General features: G+C 40.3%; 1 protein-coding gene across 1 annotated transcript in view; it reads right to left on the bottom strand.

The window, feature by feature from the left end:
* Positions 1-1,196: 1,196 nt before the first annotated feature.
* HIBADH (3-hydroxyisobutyrate dehydrogenase) overlaps positions 1,197-14,211 on the bottom strand; it is an 85,578-nt gene continuing 72,563 nt past the window's right edge. Inside the window, exons 7-8 of the mRNA XM_042043583.1 lie at positions 10,068-10,224; positions 1,197-2,184 (exon numbers count right to left, since the gene is read on the bottom strand). Of these exons, the coding sequence (XP_041899517.1) occupies positions 2,026-2,184; positions 10,068-10,224 (316 nt within the window). The 3' untranslated portion in view covers positions 1,197-2,025. The remainder of the gene's footprint in view (positions 2,185-10,067; positions 10,225-14,211) is intronic.

Here is a 14,211-nt window from a genome sequence, read left to right as displayed (position 1 = left end):
ATAGGCTGAAAACTTCAAAAACTGTGTCTCACTGAGCATACTGTTTTCCCTCATGACTTCCAACAATTACATGTGCATATAATGTCTTCAGAAAAGAAATGATCACGCTTCCTGCAAGCCAGGCCTACAGGTAAACCCAGGGTTACCAGCAACACTTTCATAGCAAATGCTGCTACAGGCTGGGGTGAAGAGCAGAAGGAAGCGTCTCTCTGCAGTCCTGCGATGCCAGACGGATCTCCAAGCCAAATACAGAGGATACAAACTTAACCAGGACACTCCTACAATTCCTTACCTCATCCATTATAAAACCTCCAAACGAAAAAGGATCCCAATGGCAAAAACAGCCTTCACTATTTGACCCCAAACTCATAACAAGACTAGATCCACCCTTTGTATTATGTGGGGCAGGAGTCCCACAGGAAACAAACGTTGTAGCATGTGATCTTGTTGCCAAAGGTCAAACCACATTTCCAACTACGGTGCCATGTTGCACCCGAGCTGCTGTTTTTGCCGCACGTAGTTTTGTGTCTAACTTCTGAATGAATGCAATCCTGTAGACACAACACTGTTACCAAAAGAGAGAAACAATTTTTCAAAAGTACAGTTGCTCTCAGTAGTCCTGTAAACATATATGACAATAATGAATCCCAAATCTCTGAATCACCTGGAATATCAAACAGTTTTCAAAGAAAGCTGAAAGGAGAAGAGATCAACTAGTATGGTTTAATAATTTTGGCATGATGTTACTCATTTGTTGGAATATAGTGTCCAAGTTCTCTGATTATTCACAGAATTGAGCTAATTCAAGCACACAATTTTGATAACCTAATGTGCATATATAAAAGGATCCATCACACAACCAAAACAGGAATGTAGATGCATAATTGATCATTAAGCCTAGAGTTTGAATGTGAGTAGTTCTAACAAAATCAGCATGAGTATTTATAAAGCCAAATATGTACCTGCACTTTGGCAAGACCAATGAGATATGAATGGTTAAAGTAATACATATGCAAATGTATTACTGTCTGCATTTCACAAGAGCTTTTGAAAGGCTTGGGTTTGCAAGATGATCTGATAATCTGTAGAAAACCCAGCAAATTAAAAAATAAGACCACTTAATACAAGTTTTGGTTAATACTGTTTTGTTAATACAAAACTGCACCAAAACAAAAAGGAAATAATCATACAGCAGGTATTTACCAGTATAGAGTTTATTTCTTTTCAAAATAATGGGGCTTGTTTAGATTTAAAATACTTTAGTAATTACCTAAAACAAATGTACACTTTGTCAGAACTTCTGGTAAGTGCTGATCGTGAGTTCCGAAAATGCGTGACAGAATACAAGAAAATATAAAATTGTAAAATACAGTAACGGAGCTTTACAAGAGGGACACACATTCTATATTATTTGAACTAAGTCTATCAGGTAAACATGCTGTAACAGCTTTCCACTTAGAATGCGTGCCTATAAACTTAAGCTGCAACCTGAATCCCAGGAAGAATTCACTTCTGATCAACTCAAGGCTAGTAGGTTCAAAAAAAAAAAAAAAAAATCCATCTCAAAATGTGTTTTGTTTCTTCATTGAACATATATTCCCTTTTTCCATAAGGTATTAATTTAAAATTTTAATAGATCACTATATATGATAAAATTGCAATAAAACATTCTCTTATTATTCATGATTCAACTATGTTTATGGCCATAACATAAGTTATTTCATATGCAGTTGTTTAATAAAAAAAAATATTTATTTATTGCATCTAGTGAAAAAAACTTTGATGGTTCTTTAAAAAAAAAAAAGGACTTGCTGTTGGCTAATTGCCAAAAAATCTCTTCCCTGTGGCTTGCTTTTTCAAGAATTATAAAGAAACTCTGGAGTTCGTTGTGATCTAGACAGCCAAAGATGATTAGTCTGTATGGGAGCAGGATGCACAGTACTTGATTAAACCCACAAACTTCTCAAATGAGCTATATGGATAAAAAAAAGTGATTTGTTATTGTGTCCATTTCCAAAGCACAGCTCACAAGCTTTCCTCCTCACGTAAAAACTGGAACACTGCTGAGAAGTCTTTCAGGGCATAGCCTTTGGCACACATCATCCTGTAGATCTGATGTGCCTGGGAGCCCAAAGGAACTGGTGTCTTCGTGTTGGTGGCAGAAATCTGGGCCAAGCCAAGATCCTGTGGGAGGCGAGAACAGAGAGTAAGAGGGCAGAGAGGAAGAATGGAAAGAAAGAGAAAGAGAAAGAGAAAAAGTCAGGGGAGAAACAACAAGGATATGTACAAGCCACATACATAGAGGCTATTTGGCTTCCACTGAAACAAGATCTCTACTGCCAACAAGGACAATACTCCAGTCTTAAAATTTCAGACCTGAAAGAAGTAGGTTTTGTGTAGTTTTTATTTTTTAAGACAGTAATTCAATGTTATTCAACAGAAAAACCTCAAACTTTGCCAGGCAGACACCACCTTAAGAACAGGAGGAATTTTAAGATTCTAGATCACTATATAACCTGGTAGCAAGACTCAGACTCTTTCTCTTTTTCCTGATTGAGTATGTCATCTCTAGTAAGAAAATCTCCCAGGCTATTTGCTGCAGCATTTCATGTAGACTCTAGGAGTATAATTTAGTTCTTTTGGCAAGAGGAATTCTTTATTACTATAAACAGGTTAAAAATCAAGCAGAAGGAATTTCGAGAACAAGAAAATGGAAGCCACTTAGCAAACATACATTTACTATAATGTAAACAGTTAATAGCAAAATGAGAGGCATAGACCACTTTGTGAAAATAACTGATTAGCTGCCTAATTGGAAGGATGCATCAGAGAATTGCTTAGGGGGCAGTCCTGGGTCTGCTACAACTCAAAATTCTTCTTCACTGACTTTTTCTTTAATGACTTTCTTTAACAGAGGCATATAGAGAATAGTTCCACTGTGTTTTTAAATACTATATTTGGGTCAACAAAAGGGAGGGAAGGTTCAAAGAGGATAAATTTGAAACATGCCCTCCAAGAGTCCTTGTTCAACTACAGTTATTATCTGAAATAAATAGGACAGAACCCAAAGGTGAGTACCAAGTACTATGACTAACCATAGTTAGCCAGACATAGTCATCTGCCAGCCAGGCTGAAGGACATCTTGAACTCTAAGCTGAACCAGACATGAAACAACCCAGAGAAGGAAGCACTAACAAGGGCCTGGACATATATAAAAAGATCTCTTGACTACAGTAGGAAAGTAATGCCTGCACTCAAGATTGCCTTTAAGATCATGTTAATGAAATCAATGTCTGGGGTCCATATTTCAAGAAAATTGCAAAAAAACCTCTCAAGTGTTACTAGGAAATGCCTAGATTTCCTGTGCATTCAGAACTATGGTGGTTTATAGAATCTGCTGCGTGATTGATTTTTTCCTGTTTTAGTGGTTTGGGTCAGAAGGGGCCTTAAACATCACCTAGTTCCAAGCCCCTGACCATGGGCAGGGACATCTTCCACTTGACCAGGTTGCTCCAAGCTCTATCCAACCTAGCCTTGAACACTTCCAGGGATGGAGCATCCACAACTTCTCTGGGCAACCTCTTCCAGTGCCTCACCACCCTCACAGTAAAGAGTTTCTTCCTAATATCTAATCTAAATCTACCCTTTTTCAGTTTGAAGCTGTTACCTCTTATCCTATCACTACATGTCCTTGTCAGAAGTCCCTCTCCAGGTCTCTTGTAGGCTTCCTATTAGTCTTGGAAGGTGCTATAAGATCTTCCCAGAGCCTTCTCTTCTCCAGGATGAACAACCCCAACTCTCTCAGCCTGTCTTCACAGGAGAGATGACCCAGCCCTCTGACAATCTTCATCACCCTCCTCTGCACTCACTCCAGCAAGTCCATGGCCTTCTTATGTGGGGGCCCCAGAGCAGGACACAGCACTCCATGTGGGGTCTCACAAAAGCAGGGCAGAGGCGGAGAATCACCTTCCTCAGCCTGATGGTCATGCTGCTTTTGATGCATCCCAGGATGTGACTGGATTTCTGGGCTACAAGCACACATTGCCAGGTGACACTGAGCTTCTGGTCTTCCCACATCCCCAAGCCTTTTTCCCCAGGGCTGCTCTCAATCCATTCTTTGCCCAGCCTGTATTTGTGCTTGGGATTGCTCCAACCCAAGAGCAGCACCTTGCACTTGGCCTTGTTGAAACTCAGGAGGTTTGCAAGGACCCACCTCTCACACCTGTCAAAGTCTTTGAGTATCTCAACCTTCTCCAAATCCTGGGCAACCAAGTCCTAACCCTATATAAGGCCCTGTACCCATAGAAGCTTTTCTTGTTACCCTTGAAGTATCTGGTCAAGTTTAATTTTATCAGGGCTTTAGCTTTCCTAACCTGATTCCTGTCTGCTTGACAATTTGTCTGTATTCCTTCCAGCCTACCTGTCCTTCCTTCCAACCTCTGTAGGCTTCCTTTTTGTGACTGAATTTGTCCAGGAACTCCTTGTTCATCAGCACTGGCCTCCTGATGGTTTTGCCTGACTTCCTCCTTGTTGGGATGCATTGCTCCTGAGCTTTGAGGAGGTGATCCTTGAATATTAACCTGCTCTCTTGTGCCCCTCTTCCCTCCAGGGCCTTACCATGGTACTGTACCAAGCAGATTCTTGAAGAGGCCAAAGTTGGCTCTCCTGAAGTCCAGGATAGTGAGCTTGCTGTGCAGCCTCCTTGCTGCCCAAAGGATCTCAAACTACATCACTTCATGGTCACTGCAGCCAAGGCTGCTCTTGAGATTCACATTCCCCACCAGCCCCTCCTTGCTGATGTGAACAAGGTCCAACATAACAACCTCTCCTTGTTGGCTCCTCTATCATTTGGAGAAGGAGGTTCTCACCAACACATTCCAAGAATTTCCTAGATTGCTTATGCCCTGCTGTGTTGCCCCTCCAGCTGATACCAGTGTGGTTGAAGTCCCCCATGAGGACCAAGGTTTGTGGATGTGACATGGATCCTGTTTGTCTGTATTTGTCTCATCTGCTCAGTCTTCAGGTCAGATGGCCTGTAGAAGGTCTCCACTATAACGTCACCTGTCCCTGCCCTCCCTTTAATCCTGACCCATAAGATCTCAGTCAGCTCCTCATCCATCCCCAGGCGAAGCTCCATGCACTCCAGCTGGTCACTGACAGAGCCTGAATCCTTCCACTCCAATACCCCAGTCAGAGGAGTCATCCCACCGTGTCTCTGTGATGTCAGTAAGATCACAGCCCTGCAGGCATGCATATGCAGCATTTGCACAGGCCACTTAAACTGGGCCCTGAGGAAGCCGACTTACTGGCTGGAATAGCTGTTACTCCTTTGTGCTGCTCTTCAGGTGCTCTCCTGCTGGACCTGCAGTCCTTCCCCAGGCTCTGGACAGTTATTGTTGTCACTAGCATCAAACTGGTAGGAGTGGGATGAATGCAGGTTCCCCCTCCCTCAGTAACTTCAGCTTAAAGCTCTCTTCACTGCAGCTCTGCAAGCCTGTAAGCGAAGAGGCTCTTCCCCTACTCTGACAGATGGTCCCCACCTTTGATACAGAAGAACTGAGAGACTGTAGTACTGCTGAGAGCACCTTTGACTTCTCAGGGATGACTTACAAGACAGGTCTTTACTTTCTGTGTGTCTGGATTTGAATTAGCACAAGGAAATTCAAGATCTTACTCTACTCTCTAAATGTCACTTCGATCTGTAAATCGGCTCTATAAAGGTCATTCTGATACAAATCAGAATTATAGTTACTTTTCCTATTACCCTCGAATGACTTCAAGCTCTAGGAAAATGGGAAAAACACACATATCAGATGTCACAGGATCCAAAATAGTTTTCATCTGCATCAGGGCAGATAATTCCTTCTTGTCTAGCAACTCTGTTGAAAGACTGATGAGCTGAAAAATCTAGGAACACTTACTTTATCCTTACATACAGTAAGACATTTCATGACATATATAAACCCTCTTTGAGAAATCTGTATCCATATTATTAATTTTATTCAAGAAAGCTTAACTCATGTAATGGAATATAAGAATGACAAAATCATCTAACTCCAAACTAGTGAAAAGTACTTGGTATTAGTAGTGGTGACTGTGATCTATTTCTCTCTGAAGGGACATTCACAGAAACAATCCCTGAAAATTCTGAATGGACTGCTAGCACAAATACAATTTTCATAGATGTCTTGGATTTTGCCAAGGACAGGGTTAATTTTTCACAGTAGCCGTGAGGGGGTGGAGCTTTGCACCATGTGGGCATGGTCAAGACCTCAAGGTTATTTGATACCATCCTATGTCATTGATGGGGTGGGGAAAGGGACTCTCTGGCTTCCTGGGAGAAAGGGGGCTCCTTTCTGGTTGTGGAAAAGTGTGGTGGGTGGGTCTGTTCACCATTGTTTTTCATTGTCCTGGGCTTGGTGAGAATTTTGCATATAAATCACCCTCTCTTCATACACTTTTGTTATTAGCATTGTCGCTGTTACTGTTTGTGTTCTTTTCTCATGGCTGCTTCCCATAAATTGTTTTTATCTCAACCCATGATCTCTGCTTCTTGTGTCTGTGACTGGAGTGGAAGCAAGCGGCTGGCAGGGGTTTTTTTGTGGGAGTACTAAATTGGGGAATAGCATTCCTAAACCAGGGCAATAAAGTAGCTCTGTTCACTTCAGTAATGAACGTCTGGCTCCAAGATGGCTGAAACATTCAATAACATTTCAATAGTTAAATGGACAAGGACTTCTGAGTGAAGTGCAGGAAGGTTGTTTCGCTTTTTAAAAACTCCATTCTATAAATTAGAGCTTTGACAGAAAAAACCCAAGAAAATGTAAGTAAAGCTTATCTTTAGCTTCAGATCGTGAAGTATTGTGCACCTTTTCACTTGAGGTTGGAGATTCCGCAAGTGAAATAGTACAAAACACCTCTGAAAGAAATTTCCCTTTGCTGACTTACTTGGAAAAGGAAAAATGAGAGCATAGTTTATGGCTTCTCTCATACTCTTTGGAACTGACAACATCTTCCAGATGTCTCAGTGCACTGAATATTCTAACACTTTTCCTCAGCTTGGAATAGGGAAACAAATTCTCTTTCACAATTTGCTTCCACTTTGGAATTACCTGGTTCCTTACATTTATTTTGCAGTTGACGTAAATGAAACTGCCATTTGGAATAAAGCTCAAAGGCTGTCTTGACATGACTCGAGAGGAGTAGGATATAAATCTAGCTCTTCTCAGGATCCAAAGTTGACATTTAATTACCAACTTTGCTGTCAATGAAAGATGAAACTTCTGGCCTGCCAATGCCTTGAACACAAACATGGTGTGGTAAACTAAACTAGATTTTTTAAAATGCAAAATCTTTAGAGTAGGTTCACATTAAGTTGACTAAATTCTATGTTTCAGTATCAAATTTCAAGACCAAAGAGCTTTTTAGAGGTGTCTGGCAAACTTTTCTGACCTAGACACTTAAAATAAGGATCCTCTGGCTTTGTTTGAGAGATCCATTGCTGACAAAATATTTTAAGAAAGCCTTTGACTTCCACCATCTCTGATATGTGAGCAAGAACTTGAAGTTCAGTAACTGTCTTTAGTGACTGTTACTGATGCGCTCCTAGATATTTTCACAGTGGAATATTTTCTCCTCAACCTCAGGATTTTACCTACCTCTTTCTCCTTTGGATACATCCTTTTTTATTTCTTAAGTGGCAAAATTGTGCTCTGCATTTCCCTTAAAAAAAGTCTCCATCTCAAACATTCACAAACTGCATAGTATGTCACACACCAGGATGAAACAGATAGTAGCAAACATCTTTCCGCAAACTAAAAAGCAGTGTCTTAGAAGGGGTCACCACTGTACCAAAGAATAGCCTGAAGATGATCAGCTGTCTTGGCTACTTATTCAAGAAATCTTCCATCTATATAGAGAAACATAGCATAGTTCAACAGGCATGGGAGAGATTTAATGTCTTTCCTTCGTACTGAAGATTCTAGCCTAAAGAAGGCAGTCTTCAGGACTGTCAGGAGAGGCAAGTCAGAAGAGGTGAACAGCAATTACAAATCTCTCTGAGGAACTCTCTCTTGGTTATCATTGATGCTTTATAACCAAAAGTTGGCAGTTTCAACAGGCACAAGGCAGGGTGCTATTCCTCCAATTAAAGGAAGATCTTCCAGGACAGTTTCCAGGGGAGATGAAGGTCCCTCTCAGAAGGAAAGACCAAAGGAAAAAACCAACCGTTTAGAAAGACACTTAAAAGTGAGGGAAGAAAATGTGTACCCCTATCACACTTATACTATGAGGTTATTCTGGACAAGATTAAGAACTATAAATCATGAGAATAGAGATTGCAGCGTGAAACATGGCCCAACAGGCAGAACAGATTCTGAAAACAGCACACAAGATGGAAACAAGCTTTGAGGCAGGGCCACGATCAGGTTGCTTATCTCTAATCAATAGCCCTGGCAAACTCTAAGCAATAACCTATCATGTTTTATAAATCTGTAATTTAAACAACAATTTATTGTCCCTGATGTTCAATGACACAAACACAATGTAAAAACTGCTACTTTTCAATATTTTAACACATCCCTCAAAGAAATTAAAGTTCCTGGTCATTGGTCCATAAACATAAAATGTAGCAGCTGTTGAGGGGTTTTGAGCCATGCGGCATTCGCAAAATATTTTGGTGCCACCACATGCAAAATACTCTGGACCCACTCTGAAGAGAATTTGGCTAATTTCATTGAGTGTGCAAATGCACCAATTGCCCTAAACCAACTGCAAAATGAAATGAACAGTATTAGTAAGCAGCTATTATATACAGGAGCTCCAGCACTGTGGAGATTTGCATGGTAACATCTGAGTTTGTTCACCAGCTTTGAGAATGCTGTTTTAGTTTTAAATGCTACATTTCCACTGTAATGGAAGAGCTGAAAGTGGACAGAATGCCTAACCAGTTGGGAGCACTCAAAAAACTGGTATGCATAACACCTATCCTGTATGAACTCAAATGCCTCCCTCAGGATAGTATCTCCATGAAATGGATATTCAGTGTGAAATTATCTCCTGCACTTAGATGAGACATCTCTCCCAGAGCTGGTTTTATAATTTGCCTTAGGCAATCATTGTGCTCAGGGCAGAAGTAGTTCAAGAGTCAGAGTTCCATATCTCCTTCCTCCAACTGTGTGTCCTATCGGTGGGATGCAGAGCCCTGACCTCCTTGCCTACTTTCCTGTGGCCTCCAAGAGCTTTGCTCTCCTGACCACAGAGTGACTCAGGCCAGTGCTTTTCCTGGAAAAGCCAAGAACATGGCAGTAAGTGCGTTCTCCTGGGACAGGATAACAGTAGGTTTTCAACTTCCTAATACTGAGAAGGACCTAAACCCCAGATCTCCCACTTTGTGGACAAGCAATTTAGATTACTACATAATTACTCATGAGAAGCCCTTATTCTATCACCAGCTAAGACAATTCAGGAGAGCTCATAGAATGGTGCAGAAACCTGCAGGAGATCAGCCTGTGGTGTGGGTTGCTTTCTGCATTCCAGATGGCCTTAGGCAGAAGGACAAGCACACAAGCAACTAGCTTAGCAAGGAGGGGGTTGCTAGAGAGCATGTCCAGTAGCACAGTTAAAGGTATCTGGAAGAGAGTGGGCCTAAAATCTGAGATGCTTATGCCACTATCAGCACCTAATTAAGGCACCTGGATTTCCCTGAATTCTCTCTTGAACTTAGGCTCCTAAATTCTAGAGCAGTCATGCAAGAGGCACCTAAATGGCTTGCTGAATGCTCACAATAGACACAAGTCCATTGGGATTCCTTTATTAAGGCAGAACTCAAAAAGACCATGCATATAATCTCATTGAGTGGCTCAGCAGTAATAGTGGCTAGAAAGAAGCTGAAGACCAAGGAAAAGCCCCCTGAACAACTCATTAATTCAGAGCTACAGGGGGAGCTCAGTTCCCCTCTATTCATGCCTATATATTATCCTGTAATCACAAATTTTCACTGAGAAGACCGTTTGCTAGAAGCCCAGAGAGAAGCAACTGCACACACTTGACATGCAAGTGTTATGTACCTTAGCCATGAGTGTTGTTCCAAAGCCACCTTGATAATTGTTAGCTGATGGTACTCCTTCCATCACTCCAGGAACGGGGTTGTATGTATCGCTTGACCAACAGCGACCTGAGCTCATATTTAGGATTTTGGCCAGCAGCTTTGGGTCAAGGCCTAATCTGTCAAAGGTCAAAGAAGAGAAGTGTTAATGTCAAAATGCACAAGACATGGGTGACTTGTTTTATATCTTAGGACCCTACCATCATTCCTCTCCCTTTATTATAAGTCATGAAAAATGACAGAGTATTGATATTGGGGGCAGGGATGCTGTATCTTAAATTAAAGAGCATCAATCCACCATTTAAGCAGTAGGTTTTCAGATCTTTTTTCCTTTTGCACTAAGCAAATCCTCTCCACCCAGCAATTTTAAAAGCACAAGCAAAATAAAGGTCCTCTGAGAACAATAGTTACCTTGTATTTCAATTACTAAGAGGCATTCTCTGTTCTGCTATCTACTAGGTCACATACTTGTTCTTCATATCAAAATCGTATTCTCTGAACAAAGCAAAAAATTCACAAGCAAGTGTGGCAATGTGAAAGTTGTTGTGTGGTGCATTTATATGGGAACATTAATGCATTTCTGAAGTAAACAAGATAACACGATTCTGCTCTAATAATGTGAAAAATGCTGCTCTTCTCAAAAAAACCCACTACTGTTGTATACATCCGTGAATTCTTGTCTTTGCTATTATTAAATCTTCATTATATGCTCCTGCTTATGAGGCAAGCCTGCATTTCACTGTGACATACGTTATCTATTTGCAAACATATATTATAGTTCTGGGTCAGCTGCTGATAAGGTTACTGATCCTGATAAAACAAAGCTTGTCCAAGTAGAAACGTCATTTGTTCTACCATGGAGATGATGGCATAAACTGCTGCTCAGTGCAGACCCTGAAAATTCTTCAATATTATAAGAAATTAACCCTCTTATGAATTCAGATTTATGCTGCTAATAAGTTGTAAGTGTAATTTTACATCAATTGCATTAATACCAAGGACAACCAGCAGCAGTTTATCTGGCACTGTACAGATATTCAGCCACACTCAGGAAAAAAGAGAAAGCAAGGGAACTACCTCCAGTAACAATTCAAGATGAGAAAAGGACATTTTAAAAGGTATATATCACAACTTTCTACAAAGTTTATTTAAATAGATTTCAATGCTCTTTATGTTAGTTCTCACATCACAGACTTTTACAGATCTTCATAGCCTAACACTGCTTTCAGGCACTATAGCACTCAAGGTTTTAATTTGTAGATGAGAAAAGCTCATTACCAATGGAACAGTTGCTAAAATGCATGTCTATCTATTCCAGTAGGCATTTTGGACTTGAAAAACTATGTTTAAGACAGTAGGCCCTACAACATGGCTCCTACTCCCACACTGTCACTGTGTCCTGCAAGTCTGCCTTCCTAATGCAAAGCAAGAACATTTCCTGTATCTCAGATAGCTTTTTAGCAGTACTGCTGTGCACTCTTATTTATGATTAGCTGCAGCAGCCCCTGGAATTCAGTAGAAAGTCTCCGCTGGCCTAAATGTGATCAAGCATTATGCTCCTCCCCATTTTTTTTCCAATCCTCTGATTCAACTGAATGCTTATAATGACCATGTATTTAAAAATATAAACTGTACTTTTCAGCACCAGTATGTTTTCACCATATTTGAATTGTATTTTTATTGTGCATAGTGCATTAAAGTCTTCACCATAAAAGTCTTCATCAAGAGCCACTCTGAATAATGGCTTTAATTGTTGTAATAAAAAAAACCCGCACTGGGAGCATTCAAAGCCTGAGCTTTCAAATACACAGAGATTTGGTTTTTTTTCCCAAACAAATCTCTTGACTTGTCTGTTTCCTTATTATTACATCCAGGTCAGTATTTTTACCAATGTAGTGCCTGCTTTTGCCATATCCAGCTGCATGTAGAGGCCTGCAATTACAGCTGTGAGTATACTGCAAGACATAGAACTTATTATTTTAAAACACATATAACCCTCCCAAAGAATGCTCTTCTTACAGTGTTCCAAACACCTCTCTGTGAAAGTCTACTTTAAAAGATATGCATGTATTATACAGATATGTAAAATACTGTCTTGCACAAGGTCTGACATATTTTTGCTCCTGGAAAAGAAAAAGGAAGATAGTGTCAGTTTGTATCCCTGCTTCTTCAAAATTCACTGCTCTTAAACACCATGCAGCTTCTCTTCAGGAGACCTGAACCTATTTTTTTTCTCCTTTGCAGCAAGTGTATCATTAATAAGAGCAAGTTAGAAGTGCTTTGCATTTCATCTTTCTGAAGATTCATCCACTGGTGCATATATAACTGACAGTTAAAATTAGACATATATTAAAATCAGTTACTGAAGAAGTCCTCTGTCTTCCACTGTGCCCAAAGCTTGTAATGGTCTGAAACCAGCCAGAATATAAAGTAATTGTCATTCAGCAAGAGTCTATCCTAGAAAGTCATGCTTCAGTGGAGAAGACTGAGTTTCCATTTGAAATCAACAAATTAATCCAAGACAGGTATCTGAAAGGGCAAGTTTAATAGGAAGCAGCTACTGGGCTCTCAACCATGATAAAATGTTATTGCTGTTTCCCTGTAAATTGGCTGGGAACATACGATACTCTCTGCATAAGAGCTCCATTGCTGTTCAGGAGATATACTGCTCAAGCTATCAAAATGATGACAGTCTGCCAGTCCCCATAACAACTTGCCATTGGACGTGGCAAGAGCTTGTGCCTGTGCGTGTGAATTTACAATTACCAAAATGTTCTTCTCCCTTATAAGCAGAAAAGAAGCCCATGTATTAACTGTACTTAGAACAAAAACAATTGCTCCCTCAAATCAATGCTTCTTCAATAACATTCCTAATGAACAGCAGAAACTAAGCAATAGATACACATACCAAAAAAAAAAAGAAGGTTAAAATAGAATCCCTTCACACCACTGCTCAAAACTCAAGTTTTGCTGAGCTCTGATAAAGCCTCAGACTGAATTTTTCACACACTCCTCCAAAAGTTCAGTGTGGAAGAGACAGAAAAATTAAAATAGTGTCTCACAAGAAAGATACATCCTGGTCTCATTTTAAGGTGTAACAGCTGAAATAGCTGAACTCTTGAGAGTTTCCCATCTCAAGGTGCTTTGGGTAAACACTATATAAAAGTACAAATATTCAAGCAGAACTTTACAGCCCTTCTACCACAGTTAAAAACGACTTTGCCATTGGTGTTTTAAACAAGGTAAGTGCTCTCCAGTGCCATTATTAACCTTCATGAGACTTAGCTATAGCCCTGTGCCAAGGACAGCAGAACTAGTTCCTTGGAGTCCATTTTCAAGGTACTCTTTCTAAACTTTGCAATGGGGATGTGTCCAAGGCTAATTCCTCATCCTATCACACATGCGCCTCTCTACACTGTCAACTCTCATTTCTGTTCCTGTCTTACATCCACAGTTCAGGGGTGCTCACAGAAAGCAGACCTAGAGACTGAAACTACGTTTAAACTCAGCATGAGAAGAAAAAGTTCTTTTACCGTCTTGTCACTTTATGTAATGTAAAAAAGCAAGCAGGCACAAATCCATACAGTAAAATTACTTAGGAAGGAGCTGTATTTGGAGCTTTTAGCATAAATTTGGGTGCAGTCCCTCCTCATAGAAATGATTTTCTCTGCTACTGGAACTAGAAAAGTGATTTTGCAGCAAGGTTATTGCCACAGAGCCCATACTGCTCTCCTGGTCCCTTATATCCCAACCACATTAAGCAACCTTGTCCTGTCTTGTGTCACCACATAAGCCCTTCCCTGAGTTTTTGCAGGCAGTTTCTGACTGGACTGCAAACTGTCTGTCAAGCAACAACTTCCATCTGACCTAAACACAAACCAGGTATCAGCAATATTTCATTTCTGAGCTTTATTTTGCTAGAAATTGTTTCACTGGAACTCAGGGCTCAGTAGAACAAAGTTACTGGCACTGAGATGATCAGCAAAATGAAAAAGAAAAATATCTTCTGTGGACAGTATCACTTAATGTTTCTGTTTCTTATTTGTGCAGTTTACGTGTACTCTGTGTGTTGGTTTGACACAGTAACTCAGTATTTTGCAATATGC

This window comes from Corvus kubaryi, unplaced genomic scaffold (genome assembly GCF_017639235.1).
Source record: "Corvus kubaryi isolate FWS band 111438036 unplaced genomic scaffold, C.kubaryi_AGA036_p1.0 37398, whole genome shotgun sequence".
In the NCBI taxonomy this organism is placed as follows: domain Eukaryota; kingdom Metazoa; phylum Chordata; class Aves; order Passeriformes; family Corvidae; genus Corvus; species Corvus kubaryi.
The sequence above is the reverse complement of the archived record's forward strand: the minus strand, read 5'-3'. Positions and strand labels throughout refer to the sequence as shown.